Source organism: Cyanidioschyzon merolae, chromosome 16 (genome assembly GCF_000091205.1).
Source record: "Cyanidioschyzon merolae strain 10D DNA, chromosome 16, complete genome".
Classification (NCBI taxonomy): domain Eukaryota; phylum Rhodophyta; class Bangiophyceae; order Cyanidiales; family Cyanidiaceae; genus Cyanidioschyzon; species Cyanidioschyzon merolae.
Genome location: NC_010142.1, coordinates 447,711 through 469,509, shown reverse-complemented (window position 1 = coordinate 469,509; position 21,799 = coordinate 447,711). Strand labels below are relative to the sequence as shown.

Sequence of the window (21,799 nt, the reverse complement as noted above, 5' to 3'; positions counted from 1 at the left end):
TACAATTATTTCATATTCACACAAGGAGAGCCTCGTACGAAGCGTACTCTGCTTGAAGCTGGTACGAATGCAATGCGACGCACATCGCTATCAACACAGAAACTATTTTCTGTGAGCACCTTTGTTCTTTCGAGCTGGAGCACCGTGGAGAAGGGCACTGTAAGCAAGTTTTGGCTGAGATGGAGACGGGAGGTGGAGCACCGTTGACTAAGAGTAGCGAGGCTGTGGAAGGCGACTTCGTGGAAGATCGTCTTCGGGGAAACGAAGCATTTCGCCGTGGAAATTATGAGGCTGCTGCTAGCTACTATTCAGAGGCTTTGGAGAAGATACGATTAGCGAAAACGGAGCTGCCAACCCAAGACCGTTATCCCTGGAGTCTTGAGGAGGTGTTGATCCGCTGCAATCGAGCACTCGTCTTTCTCAGACTTGCATCCGCTGCCGCGCTGCCAAACGTTGGCTCGAACCGTTTTGAAGAGGACGCGTGCACCGCGGAGCACGAGTCTGAAGAAGCAACTCCGTGTAGCCTCTGGCAAAGAGCGGCGGAAGACGCTTCGGTGGCTCTGGACCTGATTACTGACTTTGAGGATGAAGGTGAGTCAGAAAGGGTCACGGAACTACGCGTCAAAGCACTCTATAGGCGTATGGTTGCGAACAAAGGGCAGAATAACTTCGCGGATGCCGCCAAAGATGCCGAAGCGCTAGCTAAGATTCGGCCTGAGTACCGCTCGGAGGCGGAACTTCTCGCGCAGCGTGCAGCTGCTGAGAGCGAGAGGGCAAAGCAGGAGGCATTACAGAAACTCAAAGAGGTCGGCAACTCGTTTCTCTCTCTCTTCGGCGTTTCGATCGATAATTTTCAGACAAAGCGCAACCCTGATGGGACCTATTCAGTCAGTTACTGCCCGAAAAGCTGATTTCACGCTTTGTCACCCCCAAATGGCGGCTACTTTGGGACAACTCTCTGCCCTGTGCATCAAGTTTGACGTTCATAGAGTACCTGTTTTCGTCTGTGGGAGGCAGACGGTACCTGTGCGTTCGCCACCGTACACAGGAAACTTGCGCGAGAATTGCGGCTAGGGCTCGATGGCCACTTGAATCGCTTACCAGAGTAACCCTACGGATCGCGTTGCTGGATTGGCGTGCGGTTGCTTCCTTTATAGCATTAAACATGCTTGGTCTGCTGCGTTCATGAGACGAGAGCGCTGACCTGGCCCTTGGTCCAGATGACCATCGGGAATCTCTGGCTGATGCTAAAGAGGGAAACTGTGCAAAGTCTTCTTGAGTAGCCGATGGTAACCTTCGAGGTATCCTTCATGGAACGTTGTAAATATGTTTCTCTATCTAGGATGCCAGGAGATGTTCAAGAGTCCACAAACGCGCGTTGAGCGTTCATCGACAACATCACTATGGCGCTCACAGCCATGCGAGACATGCAACTAACATCACGAGCGGCTGCGTCCTGCATATTCGAATGCCTCGTCATCAAAAGCATCCAACAGGGGCCACGATGTATATGTAGATGTCTTCCGTCATTGAAACCGGACTGCAGCTGTTACCGCCCCTCAGAGTGGTGGGTGCATTTCGAGTAGAGGTAAATTCATGCGACCCCAGGTTCTGGTGTCTCTCATAAATAGAAAGAAGGAGCTCATCCTGGGGATGAATAACAGCCGCTATGACCTCGAACGCTCTTTGGCTTGCCTGTGATTAGAACAAGTCTGCAACATTGCAGGGAAAATGAGCACGTTGTTGTGGTGGTGCAGCAAGCCTAGTCTGATACTAAAATAGGTTTCGGACTCGAGCCAATAACAAGCGATAACTGGTACGTTTGCAGCAGACAAACACTGCGGAAGTGTTCATCGCTGCTCTGCAGAGAGGTTCACATCGCAAAGTACTCTGTGATCCTACACCTCTCGACTCTGAGAAGATCAATATTAGACTCTCTTGGCTTCTCCTAATGCAACGGCTTCGAAAAGTGTTCGTAACGAGAGCTTTTCCAAAGCAGAGGACGTGCCGGAGGCTGCACTCACCAATTTTCACGCAAAAGATTCCAATAACTTTTCTAGTTGGACGGGCGACTCATACGATGTTCTCTAAGGTGCTGCTACACTTGGACAACATACGGTGCAAGCAGGGAAAGTCTTTTTCCCAGCATATCTGAAATGCTGCATTGAGGCTCTGCAGAAATCTCAGATCCGAGAGCGTTGAGACTACGCAAGCATCTCAACTCTACAATCCATTTGAGCTCCGAGAGCAGTTCTGAGTGGAAATTCCCTTTCGAATCTGAACACACTCGCTCCAGGCGGAAGACGTCCATCACTGTTCCATCTCGGAAACAAAAGCGATTTCCGCGGCGGACACGTTCAAAAGCGAAGGTAGCCTCAGGCAAAAACCCCTCAACGAAACAGAGGGCATCGACAGGTGGCAAAGTAGTTCGGCAAAAGCGCCGAGCTCTCACAGTCCCCTCGTTCCTCTGCACGGTCCGCACGTACAGGTCTACCTGAGCGGCAGGTTCCGGTGCCTCATTTTCCGGAAGCAGATTGAAACGTACAACAACTTCGGGTTGCGAAAATCTCAGATGCCTGTTCGTGTTGAGGGCGCTCGGTATCCGGTAGAGTCTCTCGAGCTCCGCGAACTCGACGCCGGGGTTTGTAGATGGCGCCAAACGCTCTAAAATGCTCAAAACTGGACCGTAATCTTCTGTTCGCGAAATAAAGCCACGGGCGATCAGCTCGTGAAAGTACATGAACGTCCGCTCGCGCCCGGCGGCTGCACACTGACAGCCAACTGGCAAGGGCTCGAACAGTCGTACGGGCGCTTTCAGAAGCTCCAAAACGTCTCGCGGCGAAGCGGACGCGCGTCTCTTTTGCTTCCCAGCGGGCTGCTCAGGCGACGCTCGGTGCAGCACGCGGTTCCGCTTTGAGGTGTGAGTTCTCGAACACCCGCACGGTGACGCCCTTCTTGTTATCGCTTGTTTTTCTTGTGGGTATTGATCAGAACGATTATACTCCACAGACTCGCGAAAGTTTGCCGGATGATTTAGAATTGGCGTTTCAGGCTTGCGAAAAACGGCATTGGGTGTCCAATGCAGTAATTCTGCGGTCACCAGGTGGATGAATCACCGTTCTCGTAGACCGTATCCTAAACATGCTGCACCATCAATAGAAGTTGACAGAATCTATCTACAAGTCAGTGTTCCCGTCAATCGAATCCGATCAACAAGATCTCTGAGAAAAATACCGTAGATGCCACTGCACATGAAGTTTACATGTCTCTTCTATGAATAGTGATGAAGGAACAAGACTGAACAAAGAGAAACGCACGCTTCTCTGGGAGATCTTTGCGCATTTAACGGCACGCTATCGATTCTATACCGAAACGCAAACGCTGAGTATGAAGGGACGGGTGCACGATTCATTCTGTGGAACGTCATTCTGGAGAAATGGTAGACTTGAATGTGAGCACGAAAAAGGGTAAACTGCTGTCCATGAAGAGGAGACGAGCGAGCATTCCCATAAAATCAGCCCTAGCTGTGCTTGGATCTTGTGGCCACCAACAAATTCTGAAACATACAGAATCGTATGTCACCCCACCCTCCGTCGGGACACTCTTCGTGTCTTCTTCTTTCCACATTTTCCAGTAAAGCTCACGGACAACGTCGCTTTCCATCACTCAACAAGCGCTCAAGGAGTATGTAGCTGAATTAGGCGCTGAGCTGCGCATTGCTTAAGCCTATTCTCCATGGTTCAGTACTGTCGGCGGCGTCTTTTCTGTAGTCGATCGCCACTTTTCCGCTCACGGACCAATAGTCGAATCGCTCGCATCCATGAGCCCGTTCATCACCGAATTGTTCTCTACCCTTACCAGCCCTGTATCGATCTGTTGCTTTTATGCTTTTGCGAGGGAGAGTGCGTATAGACGCGCTTCAGTCCTTGGGCGTGCTCATGACGGAGATGGCCACGAAAAAGCACTCGAACAACATTATATTCATTCAAAAAATATGAGCTTCGGCCCCAGTATCCACCTAGTGCATTCAGGTCCCGAGGAAAAACGAGCGAATATGGCTTTCAGCTCCCATATCTATGCCACCGCATACCGCAACAAGAGGGTGAAGACGAAGAAGGAGGAAAAAACCATGGACAATGAAGAGAGGTGTCCTCCCGAAAAGGGGACGAGGAAGGGCAGGAAAGAGATCAATCAGCGGGGGATTTGTCTGTCTGAACGCCTTGTCAAGGCTAGATACCTAAACACATGCGCGGAGGCAATCTTCCAAAAGGTAAGGTGCAGCAAGCTATCCGTGAGCGTGTAGCTACTTACTCGAGCAATGCTCGGTTAGCGTGTTTCGTCTTGACGCACTCCATCACGCAGCTGAACATCCGAGTTCCGCAAACAAGTCTGCAGGCTGTCCACATGGCTACCTATTTTTTTGATCAAAACTCCCAATAGAAATGAACTGATGCTCGGGACAGACGATGCAAGACGGTTGGAACGTAGCATAAGGGATTTGCAAACAGGGTCTCCAGAACACCTTGACGCCCAGCAATGCTCAGTCGGGTTTTGGAATATCTACGGCGTAGTTGCCAAAAAGTATCAATAAACCTCAAAAGCTATTTGCGGGTTAATCTCGAGCGCTTCGTAAGGCGTACCTCTCGGCGTTGTAGCCTCAGAGTACCGGCCCAGAAAGGAGGGCACGAATGGATGGGATACAGGGAAGTCGTTAGAGGACAATCACGAGCTAGTAGTACCGGAAGGTATACCTCAGCGGGGGCGCGTATCACTTCGGATCGAGCAAGCTCATGCTGTTATTTCAGCCCTCATACCCACAGAGGGCTTGTCTTAAGAATTCATCAAACATAACACCTGCCTTGCGTGCATCTTTCGTTCCCACGTTTTCCTCCAGGAAACCAAGGACAACAAAGCAGAATCCACCCTCGAATCCTCACGCGTCTATTCGACATGGTCTCATACGTCGCTTGACAGCCCAATCATATCTTTGTAGGAATTAGCACAGTGTACTATGGGCGGTTCTCTATATGCCATGGTTCGCCTAAGCATAAAACTTCAAAGCACTCGAACAACCTAGCAATAAGAATAGGTAAAGCTCGTTCAAGGACCCTGCTTTATATAGGAACAAAGTGGAAAGAGTTTTTCGAGGACCACGGAGACCAACAGAATATTCATCTGCATACACTTCTTGATAACTAGGCCTGAGTGATGCAACGGCTCTCATTTTCACTCCTTCAAGTTCCATGAAGAAAGAAAGATTTCGTGAGGGGCGTGGATCCTGGCTCCAAGGATATGATGCCCGCCGCTATACCACTAGAACAAGGCGGTAGTGACGAATATTTGACCGGAAACCGGATGGAGCTTCACAGCTTTTCCATGGCTCGATCTCATGGTAAGTCCGGCACAATGGATGCCAGGATGCAGGTCAAGAAGCGTTATGACAACACAAGGACCGATCCCTAGACTCTGAGCACTGAATCGAGCAAAGTGCGATGCGTTGTTCGCCTCAGTCAGAGAGTGCACCAGCATCCCAATGACTCATGCAGACGACCTTTGGTAGAAGCACACGAGACACGCTCGGGTTGTCAACGGTTTCTGATTTATAAAGGCAAGAGGCATGCAATAACGAACTTGTTCAATGAGTTGGGAACGGAAATGACCGATAAGTCACGTCTTTCTATGATAGCCAATGGCGCTGGACGTAATATAGCACGCATGTGCTGCACCTCTGCTCCATCCACAAGGGCGTACATTTAGTGTAGTAACGATTATGCGCGATATGAATGGAAGGTTTGGGAAAACATCCGTGCATCTCGAGCACGGGTTCTCGCCAAACCCGTTAGAGAATTCCAGCGTGAAACTGACCCGGATGCAAGGGATTGTGTGCGGTAAGATGATCGAACTTCAAATGGGGATGCAATCGGAGGTGAGCGGCTTGTTACAGTGTGATTTCACCAGTGTGCATGTGCGGGAGCAAGTTCTGCACTGAGCCTTCAACGCCCTTTGATAAGCATCCTGGAATATCTCGTGCTTCCGGAGTGTCGAGCGAACTTCTCAGAGCATCAATTAGTACTCAACGTGGGCAATGTACCGAACCACGGAGACTTCCGATGAGAACGTAAGCAGCCAGAACAGAGGGTATTTTCTTGTCGACCCTAGCAAGGCACCGGTAATGTAATGTTCAGCTGTCCAGCGAGTCTTGAGCGCCGGATGAACGCACCGAGAGAGATTTTTCTGAGCAATTGGCGAACGAAGATGATCTTTGCTTTAGGTGATACTGCCGAGAAAATTACCATTGATTCGCAGTGGAAAGCAGCGTTTGGCAACCAGGCCGCCAAAAGCCTGGTACATCTTGGTTGTCACAAATCCAAACGTACCATTTAGAAAATTTGCCTTATCTCAGTTGTTCAGTGTCTGGTCTAGAAATGAACACAACGTGGGAAAAAACGCCGAAATTTGCCCCTTTGAGTTGGAAGCTGGAGCCCGCAGTGCAGGAGAGAATGCCGGAAAACCTTTCCTGAACGAGGTACATCACTGCTGCGGATGCGCCCGCTGCTCATTTCCCACACCACAGACAAATGCTTTTTCTTACCGTTTTCAACCCGATGGGTTTGGATTCAGACGATGTGGTCAAAAACTTAAATTCTTCCAATTCAGTTTCGCTCCCATGTCGCTAAGTGCAATCGAATGCTTTTTCGAGCGCAGAGCAGGAGATCAAAATCATTACGAAATGTGCCGTACAGATAGTAGACGAATTGAATGTAGGATGCATTCTTTACTGAAGAGTGCAACGAGGACGGCATTCCTCTTTCGGGTCAGTCATACCACAATACTCTGATCGTTCAAGAACACTAAAAGAAACAAGTATGTGTGCTCCGCACCAAAGCCTGGAATTGTCAAAGCGTGTTTGCGGTCAGTCGTATAAAAATGACCCGTTGCTCGCCTCAAGGAAAGCAAAACGCGACGACACTAGTCGCCACGGGCGTCTCTGTTTATCAGCAGCTTGTTGATATTGTCTTGGAAACACTAAGATACAGTCGCAAAAAAGTTCAGCTTCAGGCATCGCCATCTTCCACAGGAATCGCGACTACAGCTTTCCTGAAACCGTGCGATAGGTAAGAAGCACAGGTGTGTCGATTTATTTTTTAGTCGATGAGACTCCCCTCGGGCAGAACCGTCGGAGCGTACATGGGTATTCGCGGAGAGGGAGCCTGTTGTATGCAGGGTCGAACTCAAAGAGAACTCCGACATCATCTGTTCTAGCTGCGATGGACTCGTTTGGCGGTCTCAGTATCGCTCATAGTGAAGGCTCAAACAACAGCGCCCACTTTTTCGAATCATTGAAACTTTTTTCCTGACGTGTGGTGACCTCCTTCCCTTGGACGAAATGGTAAATACCATTCCATTTGTGTTCGAGCTTTTGCCAATTCTATCGGGCTAACGTTGCTTTTTTATTCCTTCGAAGTGTCCGTGTTTGAACCCCATCGATGGAGTTTCTTCTATCCGGAAAAGTAACGATCGATCCAGTGGAAGGATCGCCGAAACGTTCAGAACACGTTGACATAGGGGCGCATGTCGTCGTTCTCCCGCTAATATTTCCCCCGCCGTACAGGTCCTCACCTAACGGCATAAACAAGCGCGTTAATTGTCAAAAATAAAAAAAACGCAAGAACAAGTTATGGACGCGGAGGCTGAGGATCCTGGAGGGACGGTGTCGCCGGCTGCCGGAAAAAACGAAAAACAGTGCCAAGCCCGGAGGAATAGGGGAAGATGAAGGAGCAGAAAAGGGAGGTCAGACATCAAAAGCTGCACGGAAGACGACAGTATGACGAGATGGTAGGGAAAGCGTCTCTTCTCGGACACATCAAGAGTTCGTACGAGCAAAAAGTCCAAGAGGCAATCAGAAACCGAGTCGCCTCGTACTCCAGCAGTGTCCGAAACACTTCTTTAGAACTGAGGCATATGGTGAGGGAGATGCATCACGACGTGGCGGACATCAAAACAGTAGAGGTACCGGAAGAATTTTTCAACATGACCTTCATTCTCCGCCTGATGCTTGGCACACGGGAAGCGTCGAGCAGAATTGATTGAGTACACGTCCTACAAGAAAATCACCCCGAGTGCCTTTTCAACGGTACTCGATACGGGGGTGACGGGGATATTTGCACCTACGGGCGACGAAGTATCTCACGAAGCTGAAGAACAATCTGACCATGAAACTCAAAATCTTCATGATACGCGCCACGCTTGCACTGTACCCGGGCCTCTCTCGGAAAGAGAGATGGATCATTGTCGAAAGCATCACGGACGATATCCAATATTAACAGGAGATAGATTTCGTCCACAAGAAGACATCACGCAGGAGAAAGAATGGAGCTTCTGTGATCTCTGCGGCTGTTCAAGAGCACCGTGCAGTCTTGCGGCTAGCGAATGCAGCAGAAAAGGTATCAGCTACGAAAAAAGATAAGAAAAAGTGTTATCCCCTCATCCTGCGCTATTTTGTATTTTTGGACCGTGAACTCGAACGCAAGGTGGAGATGAAGCTGAGTGAGGGCGGAAGCGAAGAGCAGGAGCGACGGAGGGCTGTCGTAATGGGGACGCGCTTCAACGTCGTTCTGTTCCGTAAGATCAAGTGGCGTTTTGTGACAATCGACTCCACATCCCTTTTCGGCATCACGAAGGAGATCTGTCCGGAGTTCGATGTAAGGGTGACAGAGTTCACCGGCGAAAACCGGGAGACGTACTGGAAGAATATCTTCGATTTTAAATGTCTCAAAACGAGTAGGCAGAAGGCACTCGCAGGCATCATCGAGACCGATGGAGTAGCCCTATGTGTACACTGTCGAAGGTTGAAGGCAGATCATCGTGGCCCATCTGCGAGATCGCCCGTGACGAAGCAGGAAGATGAGAAGGAGGCGGATCCTGCGACACAGAAAGTGCAGGATAACGACTTTGTCGTTGGCCTTGACACTGGGAAGACGAATATCATGGCCATCACAGCACCCAAGTGTGCGGAAGATGGCACTGACTCAAACTTACGTCAAAAAGACATGCGTCTTTTAAAGTTCTCGAGAGCGATATATTGCCGAGAATCGGGAATAATGAATGAGAGGAAGAAAACTGAGACATGGAACGCAGGAGTGAAGGAGCATCTGGAAGCGATCAGCCAGCTGCCGAGCCGCGTAGAGAACTTTGAAGCTTTTCAGGAATTCATGAAAGTTGGCGCTGCTCATAACGAGGAGCTGTGAAAAGAGTACACAGGGCTCTGGTGCGCTCGTACGCGTATGAGCCTGTACTATGGGAAACAGCGTGCATTCGCCAACTTCATCAATCAGCTGAGCGCCCTCAAGGCGGACACGAGAAAAATTCTCGTAGTAGCACACGGAGCGGCGCGATGGGCGTCCAAAAAAGGCACACCTGCTCCATCGACGAGAGCGTACAAGAAATGTACACACCGTTTTGTCACAATACTGGTAGATGATTTCCAAACGTCCTGTATGCACTATGAGCTGGGGTGCACGCTTCAGAGGGTCGAGATGGAAAAGTGCCAGCGAAGCCCTGAGGATGTAGAAAAGTACGGAGCGCTGACAGAACAGCAAACGGAAAGAGGGGCACATTTTCGAAGACTGCTCGCACTGGTGAGTACAACGAACTGAAAGAATGGAATAAAGTTCATGAACCATGACATTTACGCTGCTATTAATATCAGAAGATGTGCTGTGCTCGAGACGAGATCCTCAGAGTTGACGAGAGCCAACTTTACGGGGCAACCTCTCAAGGCGGAATTGCTCGGAAAGAAGTTGAATCCAGTTGTGGGTGGCCGGTCGAGAAAGACTGGGATGAGTCTTTAGGTGGCTATTCATTTATCCAATGATTGCGAAACGTTTTTCGTACCATTGACTCTGGCCGCAAATACAAATGGCGCTGTTGCAAAACGCGTTCGCCGCTCACGATTTTTGCGGCGACGATTTCGTTATTTCGTGTTCTGCGCACATCGTATGTTCGGGAAGAGCTATTCGTCTGCTTTCCTTTCGCCCTTCGTGTCTTTTCGCGGGCCTTTGACCTGTGAAGTTTGCAAGTCTTCAGTTCGCCTAAGTCGAAACTGGTCTATACACTTTTCGGCAGGGTCGAGGAAACGTTTGTTCGTGGATAGTTCGCTCCCCAAACTTTTTTGCACCGTGGCGCAGAATGGAGTCGCTACTTATGGTGGTATCCAGCACGCGGGGATCATCGTGAGTGATCTGAACCGTTCGCTCGATTTCTACGTCGGTGTGCTTGGTATGGAAGACGACTCTCACCTCAGAAATCCAAAGTTACCTTTTGGAGGAGCTTTCGTGAAAGTGGGTGCAACTCAAATTCACTTGATGGTGGCAGACAATCTCGAAATACCGGAACCCAGCTTTCGGGAAAACCGACCCGCGCATGGAGGCAGGGACTACCACCTCGCCATGACGGTCGACGCCCTTGAGCCTTTGGAACGAAGGCTACGTGAAAAAGGCATACCCTTCACGATGAGTCGAAGCGGCAGAAGAGCGCTTTTCTGCAGAGATCCTGATGGGAACGCGCTCGAGTTTATTGAGACGCCTGCGCTTCGGACAAGTTCTTCTTGATATGTACCAGCTTTTGGGCTGCGACCTTAATTTCATCCTTTGTCAAGTCGTTCACAAAAGTGCACCGACCAATTTCGTGGTAAATGAGAGGAATCCTCTGCAGCCCATCGCGATGTTCGATCCCATCCATAACAGCCTGCCACATAGTGTCCACGTCCTCGCAGAGTGGATGATAGAATGGAAGTCGGCAGCAATCACGCATAACACGCAGGATGCGGTTCCTTGTCCTGCTATCCAGCCATCCACGGCCTTCGCTGAGTAGGACACAGAAAAATCCATCGATGTTAACCGCCTCTCCATGGCAGAGTTCACCTAAACATTTCATTTCGAGCACTTTGCTAAATGTGTGGCCATAGTCGACACATCGTTCGAGCTTCTGTTCCCAAAGGTTCGGCCCTAACTCTTCAAGCATGATTTCGACACTGAGCTCGATTACACGGTCCGGCACAAACGATTGCTGGAACTTCATACGAACCAAATCTGCTGCGTGCTCTTCCAGAAGAGCGAAGAGCTCTGCAGAGCGAACAAGGGCCAGTTTCAAGATTTCTCCGAGCCCATTAATGATTTGTCTTTCGTCCTGGGTAGCGACGAACGTTTTGTCCAAAAATGATGCGACTGGGGCGTAGAACGCACCCATCCTGTTCTTGAAATGTTCGTCAGTCACAGTATGCGTATAGTCTATTCCAGTTTTGACGCCGACGCTGGCATCAACGATTGCAAGCAATGTCGTGGGCACCCGAATATAGGGAACACCACGCCTATAGAGGGATGCTGCGAATCCCGCAATATCGAGGACCACGCCGCCGCCAATAGCTAGAATCGGTTCCCTACGGTGAAGACCAAAGTCACAAAGGGCATCCAACACTTGGAACACAGCGCCAATGTTTTTATGTTCTTCCCCTCCTGGTAAGACCACATATTTAGATGCTATATTTCGTTCATCAAAGTATGCCTTCAATTTTTCTCCATATATTGCCCAAACGGAATCGTCAACGACGCAAAACCTCCTCGACAAGTTCGCCGGTAGCAAGCACTCACCCAGGAGGGCGTTCTCGGCCCTCAAAAGAGGATCGCATAAATACACCGAGTACTCGATAGGAAGTGGGAAGCAGTTCCTCCAGTGCACGATTTTGGCAATGTTTCCGGCCCTGGGACCTTGGGTTTCCGGAAACTGCTCATCTTTGTAACTGAATACTTCCCGCTTGAAAACGTTCCGCGGTGCACGCTCTAGCGGAACAAACCTCGTTTCCGTGCTCTCGTCCTTGACCAGTGACATAGACCAACACCTCGGCCCTATGCGTACGACGTCAGGGTTTTTTTGCAGATTCGTCTGTTCGTCGAGCACGTTGAAACGCTGTGCTGACCACTACCTAGTTTGGAATCTGCAGCAAGATCTTACCGAGCGTACCATCCCGGATCTAGCCGCCGCGGCAGGTAAAGATGAACTAATCGCTAAGTTCTGCCTTTCGATTTTTTCTGAACTTTTTTAGCTGTGCAGCCAAGGCATTTAAGTGCCGTATTTACCGCTAAAGGTTTTGCACGTAGATTTTGGCTAATCGATCGTCGCTTCGAACTGGCTCCTTTGAGGCGTTGACGCTGGAATTCCTCAAGCCACTGGAATCAAGATGAATCGCCACAGACTGGAAAGAGGGTTTGTATACTAATCCATATCAGCACCCAGTTCATACGGTCCAGCTACCACGCTGCTTCTCTCCTTACGAGTTGCTTGCTCAAATCAAGCGTTCTTCAAGCTGTTGGTTTTTTCTTTGATGGCAACTCGAGAGCGCAGCGATTCGCGCCGCTGGAATGGCGACGAGAAAAACGCGACGCCGTCGCTTGAAGACTCCTTCACAAGCTCATGCCGAAAGCACACTGAACTTGTCACGCCAAATAATGGGTTTCGCTCTGATAAAAATGATCCCTTCTTCGCTTCCATCGATGCAACACCACTCCTCTGCATGATGATGCCGCTCAAAATATTTACTCCGGGAGGCTCCCATCTCTTCTGTTTGCATGGACAGTTGACTTGGGATCGGACTTAAGCTATAGTGGCGATCATTTTCGGTAGAGATTGCGCCACCGCTGGACATGAAGAGTGCGTTGACGAATCCAGATTGGTCGACTTATTCTCCTGGTTGTATTTTCCTCCCGGTACTTGTTTCATCACGGACAACATCACGTTCCACCAACCCTCTTCTCTTTGGTAGACGCCAGTGAACAAAGCATTTATCATCGTATACATTACAACTTATTCCCCATGGTTAAACACGAATATGTCGTTTGGGGACCTTGAAAAGCTGTTTCATGGAATCAAATGCAAGTTTCCATCATAAAGATCGTCCCCGAAACGAACAAGTGCTCGACGCTCATGGCATAGCGACTGCGGCTGCCGCACTCGCCTGCGCAGGTTTTGCAAGAAGTCGCCGACGTTCTCTAATCGTGGATTCTAGAAGAGGCATACCAAAAACGGAAAATAATGCATTAAGGATACGGATTAATGACCTGTTTATTAATGGAGGCACGCAGCCCGTACAAACCAGGTATGCCAGGGAAACAACTGTGAAAGACTCGCCAAAAGATCCCAGCTGGTTTCGAAGAGAGCTGTTTGTCGCTCGCAGAGAATGTGGCAGCACCATACGAAACGCGTTCCTACAGGAAGATTACTGCTTCGGCGTTCTCTGGGACGAGGAGCTGTTCTCATCGCTGCTCTGCGACACTATGATCATAAAGGGATACCTCGGAACGTAGTTGCTGTCGCCGGAACAGACAGCTGGCGTCCAGGAATATGTTTTTTTTCGCACCATGCTCCAGCGATGCGCTTACCTCACCATCGTAACCGCAAACATCATGTGCGGCGGGATTCTTGTAAAAGTCGGGTACTTCTTAGAGGCGTTGCTGACACTTACGGCCTTGCATGTCCTCACTCTGCCGGAGCGCATACCGGAAACACCTCATGCGCTCAATGCTTCCATCGACGCCACACGCACATCGGCTTCCAAGTTGAACGGGTTTGCGGATGTCGAGATCCTCACTCGCATGGTGACTCATAATGGCCTGGATAAAACAAAGAAGTATGTAGACAGAAAAGTACGTACGTCGAACTTGAAAAAATTAAGAATTCAACCCGATGGGCACATGAAGGTCCCGATTACGGGGAGGAGAGAGAGCGGCGACACGGTCATTGGCCTGGGCGGCATGGACGCATTCTTCACAACGGGAGCTGTGCTGAAGCCCATTGGCTCGGAAGATATGGAAAGCGTGATGCAACTCTACGGAATATCCGAGAAAGACGAAGACACCAAGAAGAAGATAGACCTGCAACCTGCAAGTAACCGTCCAAGAAAGCAATGATGCTTCTGTAGATGGAGTGGTTTTCCAGAACTCCTGATGGCAGAGGCCTCCATCTTTTCCGAACACATCTCTGGTTCGCTGGTAGTATCGCCTCGCTTTGCGCCTTTCTTGCTTTATTGTGAAGAGGCTTGCCAACGCAGACAGGGTGCGGATGCGTCCGATGGAGAACGGAAGGTGCGGCGTAGAAGAGGTGCTGATCGACGACCTGGAGTTTATGAAGCAATATTTGGAGCCTTTTTCTGGAGCTTCTCAGGCAATCTTGAACCGTTTGAGAAAGGAAAAGCTCTGTCAGATAAAGCAAGGTGCGAAAGAGAACGAAAAAATGAGGAACAGGAGTCTGGCGGTATATCGAGGAGACACGGTGCTCTATCGAGACCGATCGCGTGATTGTATCCATTGCCATCGATAGCGAACGTCCCACGCGCTCCATGACCCGTCAGAACTCAAATGCACCACTAGTTAGAAGAGGACATAGCCGAGGGGAAACAAGCCGTACAGAAGTATAGCGCTGCGAATTTACTCCCCAATGCGATCTGCACAGGCTTGACCTCATGGAGTGCACATCTCCACACCAGCGTTTCTGTCAGCACCGAATTCGAGTAAATCCTACTTTGACAACCGACAACGCTTTGAAGACAAGAATTTCGAATCGCCTAATTTGCACTTACAGCTGGGCGTCCAATTCGCGCACCAATTGTCTTCGTCTCAACGAAACCGGGCAGGTAAGAGAACGGTACGTCGAGCGACGGAAGCAGTAGGGAGGCTCAGAAGCCTTACCCGCATCAGCTTGTGTGAGTGGAACGTGTGGACACGATGCCTGCAAGTGGCCAAGGCACATCGATGCCCGCAACGCTCAACGTTACGTTGGGTTGTAGAGTTTGCAGAAAACGAAGTGGGTGCAAGGAAAGGTATGGCGAGTTCTCCAACGGGAAGCGTCTATATGCGCGTGCAGCGGACAGGCTACTCGCTGAGCGCATCGCGCGCGAGAAGTTCGTGATCATAGCATACGGCACCGGGTGCGGAAACGGCGGATGGCATCGAGAAGAACCTTCTGAACCCGTGAAAAGTGTGTACCAAGAAATGAAGCAAGCTTTTACGCTGTACAGTGCGGCCCTCGGAAAAAGAGATGTTTTTAATATGAGGACAATTGACCGCGGTGCAGTTTCTGTGCTACCAAAGGTACATCGTGGCTGTATACACAGAAGACGAAAATGGCGAGCGAAACGAAGATCGCATCTGCCGCCTGTGCTCGAAATGAGTTGACGAAAGCTACAAGCAGCGAACTCAGGATCCTAACGCTGCCATCGACGACTGCCAACTGCTGACAAATAGCTGGACGGAAAGGAGTGATCAGCGGATTTATAACCTGGTACAAAAAAGAGGAAAGAGTAGCAAACGCAGAAAAAAACCCGAAAAAGCTGGTGTTGGTGGCATCAGGAGGTTAGAAACTTTAGTGTGTTCGTCCGAAGTAGAGGATCCGTTCCATTTTATTCTCACATTGATGCGCATGCGTGCCGTAGCGATTCCGTATTTTGAGTGTTTCGGAATTTCTTCAAGATCCAGCTATCCTCATTTGCACGATAGCTATCGGTATGCTTAGCGGCTTGTTACACCACTGCGGCGTCGGGTCGCGTGGCGCCGATGATCCAGCACTCCGCAATTCAATTTGCCGCAAGTCGTAGCGTCCGCAGATGCGCGAGCGCTGTCCTAGCAGACGCCCACCCCGATGGATCTCTGCGAACGACAGGCTTTTGAGCCGAGCACGTCGCTCGCTGGACGATGAAGTGCCCTTACTTGCTATGTAGCTCACGACTCGAAGGAACCGAACTGCTCGCTGAGCTACTCGATGGAGAAGAAACCTACCGTTTTCGAGCGCTCGTGCGGGACCCCTCTAGTATCGTTTTGGAGAACTGTGACTTTTGGATCGCAGCCTCCCAGACTGAGGTTCTGTTCGTAGACGCGGCTGAGGTCAGCGCTGCTCTTGCCGATATCAGCTACCAACCGGGTGGCAGTTGCTGGAATGAGATAATAGGTGCAGGTGAGTCGTCGACGGACCTGTCTTCGGTGTCAGCGGCTTCCGTTTCGAGGCTTCTCAGCAGGGTGCGCCACTTTTTACGACCGAGCACTCATGAGGCGGGTTGCTCTGGAACTTCAGTGGAGCAGGCAGCCAAGCAACCCCAAGAGGGGGTATGTACCGCAAAGCGCAAAGTTGTTCTCTGCCAAATCCCTCTGAGCTTTGTCTCGCAGAATGCAACTTCCAGTATTAGTAATGAGTTCGAGTTTCGCACCAGACTTGGCAGAAAACTGCCACTTCTGTCAGATTCTACCCTGCTTCATGTGTTAGCGGAATTGGAATGGTTCATATACCGCGAGTTCTACCCGCAGTGCCCGGTTTTCACAGATGAAGTTCCAGGACATTTCGATAAGCATGGGCACTTCTTCCCCATGGATACCTTCGCCGTGATTTGGGTTCCTGATACCAACTCTGCTATTCGCATGCTAGAGCAGTTTTCAAGTGCGAAACTATCTTGCAGGGTGCGAGAGAGTGAAACTCGGGATCATCAGCAGTTCCTCGACTGGCGTTTCAGGGCGCTGATAGTTCGGTCGAGAACAGCACGACCCGAAACAGCAGCAAATCGGGCCGACGATAATAATCGGACGCTTAAGATTGATAGCCGCACTCTAGCGAAGACACCAGGAATAGGGCTAAGGCGGCTCAGGACCCTCGAAGAGCAACCTGTGCTTATACCGTTCCGACTCCTTGAACGAGATACGGATGAAATAGATCAACTCACAGAGGAGGAAATGATAATCATCGTAGGTCTGCGCCGTTTCCTTACTCAGAACCTTTTTCCTGAAGCCGAATCAGCCACATCGCTTCTGCATCTCGATTTCATCTCCCACAGAAGACTGTGGTTTGAGTAGCGCCCAGCAGAACGCCGCAGATCGTGTTAGTCAATGGCAGACGAATTCCGTTTATATATTTATCCCTGCGACTCAGCGCAATCGTTGGTCCTCGAGCAAGATAAAATAGAAGCGACGCACCGATTACCACAGCTCCAGCTTCTGTGCGAACATCGGCTCGGGCTGGAGCTCGCCACGTGCGCCTCGAATGCCCCGCGATCGGGGGCTATGTCGTATGAAAGAGAATTCGATTGCCATCTGCCAACACGATACAGGAAACGGCATACCGTTCTAAATCTGAGTGCGTGCACGTCAGCGAACGTGCTCCGAGTGGGATTTTCCAATCGGCTAGAGAGCTGCTTAGTGGAGAGCGCAGTATGTGCGCTCTTGAATGCAGTCGACTAACTTTGGTTTCGGTAACGATGCACCCGGTTCGCAACCATGGGATTTGATTTATACAAGGGTGCGGGAACCCTGCGAGCATGCTGCTCCGACTTCCCCTCGTTCCTTTGGCTGTAATCTGCAGAAACGATCTTCTCACCAGTTGCTTCCTCATACTTGGCAATGCAAACTTCGCGAAACTCGCGCGGGTCTGTCTCCCAGAGGCCCGCGGCTTGCACGTTCAGCGGGCTTTCAACGTTGGGCTCATCGAGAAGAGACTGTATGCTTAAGAGAATAGTTTTCACGGTAAATGTTGAGCTCCAGTGCTCCTTGAGGATATCGAGGCATATGGTCCCGCTCGCATAGTCTATGTTCGGGTGGAAGCAACGAGTAACAAAAGTGACCGTTGGTGGCGAAAATGGATAGTTCTGCGGGAACTTGAGTGCCAGATGGAAACGCATACCTGAATATGGTGAGTGCTCGGTGCCACGAATCGTGCCTCTCCAGGTCAATATGTCGTCAGACTCAGGAAAAGCGGATACGCCCGGTACGCTTTCCAACATAAGAGACGACAGCTCTGACTGCAAGCGCTTCGCTGCTCTTCCAAACTCGATTCGAGTGTTTTGCGAACTGCATGGTATTTCCTGACTGCTCATTAGGAAAAATCCTGGTGCGCTAGTGAGAAAAAGTAAGACGCCTAAAGTTGTGCTCACATAACCCACTGCAACGTATGTACGTAAACGTAGCTGTTTGAGCTCAGGGCCAGGCACAGAAGCGTAACGGCTCTCGATCTTGGTAAATTCGGACACAGCAGCTGCGGCCACGGAACGGCCGTCGCTTGTAATCTTTCAACTCAATTTTGGTTCACCATCGTTGCGGGGTGGAGAAGGAGACAGAAATCTCTAATGAATGTAACATTTAGATCGTAGGCGAATTACCTATAGGATATATGCTCTGTTGAAGAGTGCAAGGAGGACTGCCTTGCCCCTTCAAGTAAGCCATACCACAGTGCGCAAATGTTTGAGGAAAACTGAAAGAAAAACGTGTATGCGCTCCGAGCCAGTAACCGATATTCTCGAAGCGTGCTTGCGGTCAATGGTAGAAAACGATATGTTGATCACTTTAGAGAAATCAAACCGTACGATGGTAGCGACCACGGGCGTGTCTGGTACTCAGCAGCTTGTTCGTGTGGTCCTGAATACACAGGGATACAGTCGCAAAAAAGTTGAGTTTCATGCACCACCATCTTCCACCGATATCGCAACGACAGAGTTACTGGGACGTCTCGATCGCTGGGAAGCACAGGCACGTCGGTCCGTTTACTTAGTCGGTAAGACTCCGTTCGGACGAAACGGTCGGATTGTATATGGGTATTCGCATAGAAGGCGCCAGTTGTATATAAGATCGAACTCCAAGAGAAAGATTTCATCATCTGTTCTAGCTGCAGTGGATATATTTGGCGGCCTCGGATTCTCTCGCAGAGAAGGCTCATGAAATAGCACCCACATGATCCAATCATTGGAGACTTTTCCCTCACATCTGCTGATGTGCTTCTACTGGACAACCTGGCATTTCACGATTTCCGTTGCGTTCGAGCTTTTGCGGATTCTATCGGGGGTAGAGCTACTTTTCATTCCTCCGTAATGCCCATAGCTGAACCCCAAAGAACGAGTGTTTTTCATAGTGTAACGTAATGATCGCTCCATTATGCGAACCTTTTTGTTTGAGAAATCGTTTTAGATGGCCATGGTCACTAAATTGCGGGATGAGTTGTGGCATTGTGGAAAGCGTCCATCATGCTGCGCTCCACCTTCAAGTTTCATCACCCATATTTCCTCTCGGGTGTACTGGTCGTTACGTGCGTTCTACCGCGCGCCGAGCCTGCCGTGAGCACCCACAATAACGCCTACATGGATGGTACGGATACAGCACGGAGACAAAACGGCTTTGTCATGGCACAGAGGGCGTCGGCCCAAGGCGTGGTGCACCCGATACGGAATCGGATCATAGAATCATTTTGGAGCATGCAATCTGCGCAGACAGACCTACTGCATGCGGCAGCGCGAAAGAGCTGTGCTAGGAGACCACTTCCACCAGGGCGATACCTGGATACACCCTTGCCACCCTTATTCCCAGAATAAAACGCATTCCAGATGAGCCGTTCAGGTCTCGGCACTGCGACCGCCACTGTAGAGGCGCACGGAGTGCAAGCCCGGAACACTCGTCCGTCTCGCGGGACCTTCCGGCTTGAAGACAAACTTTCTAAAATAAGGGAAACACTTTTCCCTTTCAACGCGTGCCGTGAAGATGAAACGAAATTGTTATAGAGTTGCTGGTTATTGGATAGTTTCTGTTCTTTTAGCGCAATTGTAGCTCGTAGGTTGTTGTTTCGCGTGGTGTATGTGGTCGTAGGTCACTGCCTGCGTGCTAGAGGCGCGATCGCTGTCTCTTTTATTCGTATTGATCAGATTTAGCTAGCCTTGTCCATTCGTATCCGGCGTCGCGGATGCGCCGTCATTGCTGTCGAGACACGCTCTAGTCTTTTCTGTAGTTTCTGTGGAATAGAAACTAGACGGTATACCATGACGAGCAAACTACCTGTGTCCGTAACTCGCGCTGCGGTGCAGGAAATGTTGCGCGAGTCAAGGGAGGAGCGCAAGAGAAACTTTGTCGAAACGGTTGAGCTTCAGGTTGGTCTGAAAAACTATGATCCACAGAAAGACAAGCGTTTCTCTGGCTCCGTCAAGCTGCCGTACATTCCCCGACCGAAAATGAAAGTGGCAGTTTTGGGAGATGCTGCGCATAATGCACAGGCAGCAGCCCTTGGCATAGACTTTTACGACCTCGAGAAGCTCAAGCAGTTCAACAAACAGAAGAAACCGATCAAAAAGTTTGCCAAGTCCTATGACGCCTTTCTGGCGAGTGAGTCTGTAATACGTCAGATTCCAAGGGTTCTGGGGCCTGGATTGAACAAGGCAGGCAAGTTTCCGACTCTCATCGCCTCAAATGAAACTGTAGAGGCGAAGGTTAATGAGGTGAAAGCCACGATCAAGTTCCAGCTGAAGAAAGTTCTCTGCCTCGCGGTGGCTGTGGGTAACGTCCAAATGACAGAGGATGAACTTGTCGCCAACATTACACTGGCAATCAACTTTTTAATCTCTCTTCTTAAGAAGCAGTGGCAGAACATCAAGTCTATTCACGTGAAGACCTCCATGGGCAAACCACATCGGTTGTACTAGGGGCATCTTTTGCGGTATGCCCGATACTCGCGAGCATTTCCTTGTCATCGTGGCTTGAAATAGAGCTCCGAATGGAGCCTGCCCGCTGGTTTCCGAGAAACATTGCATTCTCGGTCCTTCTTTACAGTGAGCAGCGAGTCCGGCTCTGCTCGGCTTTTCAGACGAAGACAGAGAGAAAATCGAGTAAAGCGTAGTAGTGCCGAAGTGAGAAGTAGAGAGTGCAAGGTTTTCTTCTAACCGTCAGGCAGCAGGAAACTTATGCGATCCCACAATGTTCCAGATTGACTATTTTCTCGTAATTCCGCGGCGATAGGTTCTGGTGAGCGTCGACCGCGCCAACGGAAAACGAGCAACTTCTGCATGCGTGCCAAGCAACAGCCTCCCATGGAAGGAAGCTGTCTGACGCTTTCGCTGCCCCTTCGAACAACTCTTGGGCGCAATTGCAAGCGTCTCTGTGAACGAATTTTCCCAGTCCAACGGACGCCTGCGACGTTTGAACATCCAACTCGGGTGAACGCCATCTGTCGACGACCACGTTTTCGAACACGTTCGCGTCGATGAAAAGGGTGAACGCTTGTGTTGGTACCGCGAAAGGTACACGTTAATCATTAGCAGGCTCATCCCCTAGCTAACCTGCGGACGCTGAGAAAGATATCAGATCCTTAGCACCATTTCACGCGAAAAATCATGGTGCACGCCTCTGTTGGGGAACTTTCGGTAAACCGCTGTGAGAGCAAACCCATGTAACGCACTAACCAAACCGCTCTATGTCGCGCGGTGGCGGGAACTCTGACCCCTCTGGAGGTTGGTTCAGTCTACGGTTGGTTGCGCTAGTCATTTCACGTCGCAGCTCAACGAGCAGTGTCTCCAGCGTGCAGTCCGGCGTCCAGTTGTGCAGAATGCCACAACGCGTCGGATCGACCTGGCCTGTTGCGCCGTTCACACAGCTTATATTAATACGAGTGCGAAAGAAAACAACAGGCGGTTTTGTCGGATAGTCTGGCCCGCAGTAAATCCGAAGGTTGTAGATTCGATTCTCAAACACCGTGTTGAGTGGGCCCAAGATCGTGCCAGTCCAGTTCGAGAGCGTCATGTCGTCATCCACAAGGCCATAGCTGACGCACACGTCTCCAAGCCCGTGTTCCCCTTTCTCGAGCTCTTCGAGTAAACGAAAGTTCCTAGGAACTTTAACATCTGCGTCACGCCCGTACATGGCACGAGTGCAACCCGAGACTATTTCGTGCAATGCGGCCAAGCGGTTGCAGAGCTGCACAGAACTGCACGACGGGCGAGTCGTCGCGGGTGTTTAGTAGG

The 21,799-nt window shown here is 50.2% G+C and overlaps 9 protein-coding genes across 9 annotated transcripts, besides 1 other annotated feature; 5 read left to right on the top strand and 4 right to left on the bottom strand.

Annotated features, from left to right (window-relative positions):
• Nucleotides 1-179: 179 nt before the first annotated feature.
• CYME_CMP187C (hypothetical protein) lies at nucleotides 180-911 on the top strand (the record flags this gene model as incomplete). The annotated part of the gene is made up of 1 exon (XM_005537795.1): nucleotides 180-911. One exon carries the CDS (start codon nucleotides 180-182, stop codon nucleotides 909-911), a length of 732 nt encoding a protein of 243 aa, XP_005537852.1.
• A 1,187-nt stretch (nucleotides 912-2,098) lies between these two features.
• On the bottom strand, nucleotides 2,099-2,740 carry CYME_CMP186C (hypothetical protein; the record flags this gene model as incomplete). The annotated part of the gene is made up of 1 exon (XM_005537794.1): nucleotides 2,099-2,740. The coding sequence occupies one exon, from the start codon at nucleotides 2,738-2,740 to the stop codon at nucleotides 2,099-2,101; it is 642 nt and encodes a 213-aa protein (XP_005537851.1).
• Nucleotides 2,741-7,899: 5,159 nt separating this feature from the next.
• Nucleotides 7,900-9,653: a sequence feature (repetitive element).
• A 345-nt stretch (nucleotides 9,654-9,998) lies between these two features.
• CYME_CMP184C (hypothetical protein, conserved) lies at nucleotides 9,999-10,610 on the top strand (the record flags this gene model as incomplete). Its single annotated transcript, XM_005537793.1, has 1 exon — nucleotides 9,999-10,610. One exon carries the CDS (start codon nucleotides 9,999-10,001, stop codon nucleotides 10,608-10,610), a length of 612 nt encoding a protein of 203 aa, XP_005537850.1.
• Nucleotides 10,573-11,886, bottom strand: CYME_CMP183C (probable 2-epi-valiolone synthase; the record flags this gene model as incomplete). The annotated part of the gene is made up of 1 exon (XM_005537792.1): nucleotides 10,573-11,886. The coding sequence occupies one exon, from the start codon at nucleotides 11,884-11,886 to the stop codon at nucleotides 10,573-10,575; it is 1,314 nt and encodes a 437-aa protein (XP_005537849.1).
• A 3,854-nt stretch (nucleotides 11,887-15,740) lies between these two features.
• Nucleotides 15,741-16,886, top strand: CYME_CMP182C (hypothetical protein; the record flags this gene model as incomplete). The annotated part of the gene is made up of 1 exon (XM_005537791.1): nucleotides 15,741-16,886. One exon carries the CDS (start codon nucleotides 15,741-15,743, stop codon nucleotides 16,884-16,886), a length of 1,146 nt encoding a protein of 381 aa, XP_005537848.1.
• Nucleotides 16,887-17,266: 380 nt separating this feature from the next.
• CYME_CMP181C (similar to ubiquitin conjugating enzyme E2) lies at nucleotides 17,267-17,902 on the bottom strand (the record flags this gene model as incomplete). The annotated part of the gene is made up of 1 exon (XM_005537790.1): nucleotides 17,267-17,902. The coding sequence occupies one exon, from the start codon at nucleotides 17,900-17,902 to the stop codon at nucleotides 17,267-17,269; it is 636 nt and encodes a 211-aa protein (XP_005537847.1).
• A 391-nt stretch (nucleotides 17,903-18,293) lies between these two features.
• On the top strand, nucleotides 18,294-18,740 carry CYME_CMP180C (hypothetical protein; the record flags this gene model as incomplete). The annotated part of the gene is made up of 1 exon (XM_005537789.1): nucleotides 18,294-18,740. One exon carries the CDS (start codon nucleotides 18,294-18,296, stop codon nucleotides 18,738-18,740), a length of 447 nt encoding a protein of 148 aa, XP_005537846.1.
• Nucleotides 18,741-19,828: 1,088 nt separating this feature from the next.
• Nucleotides 19,829-20,485, top strand: CYME_CMP179C (60S ribosomal protein L10A; the record flags this gene model as incomplete). Its single annotated transcript, XM_005537788.1, has 1 exon — nucleotides 19,829-20,485. The coding sequence occupies one exon, from the start codon at nucleotides 19,829-19,831 to the stop codon at nucleotides 20,483-20,485; it is 657 nt and encodes a 218-aa protein (XP_005537845.1).
• Nucleotides 20,486-21,236: 751 nt separating this feature from the next.
• Nucleotides 21,237-21,698, bottom strand: CYME_CMP178C (similar to ubiquitin conjugating enzyme E2; the record flags this gene model as incomplete). Its single annotated transcript, XM_005537787.1, has 1 exon — nucleotides 21,237-21,698. One exon carries the CDS (start codon nucleotides 21,696-21,698, stop codon nucleotides 21,237-21,239), a length of 462 nt encoding a protein of 153 aa, XP_005537844.1.
• Nucleotides 21,699-21,799: the final 101 nt, after the last annotated feature.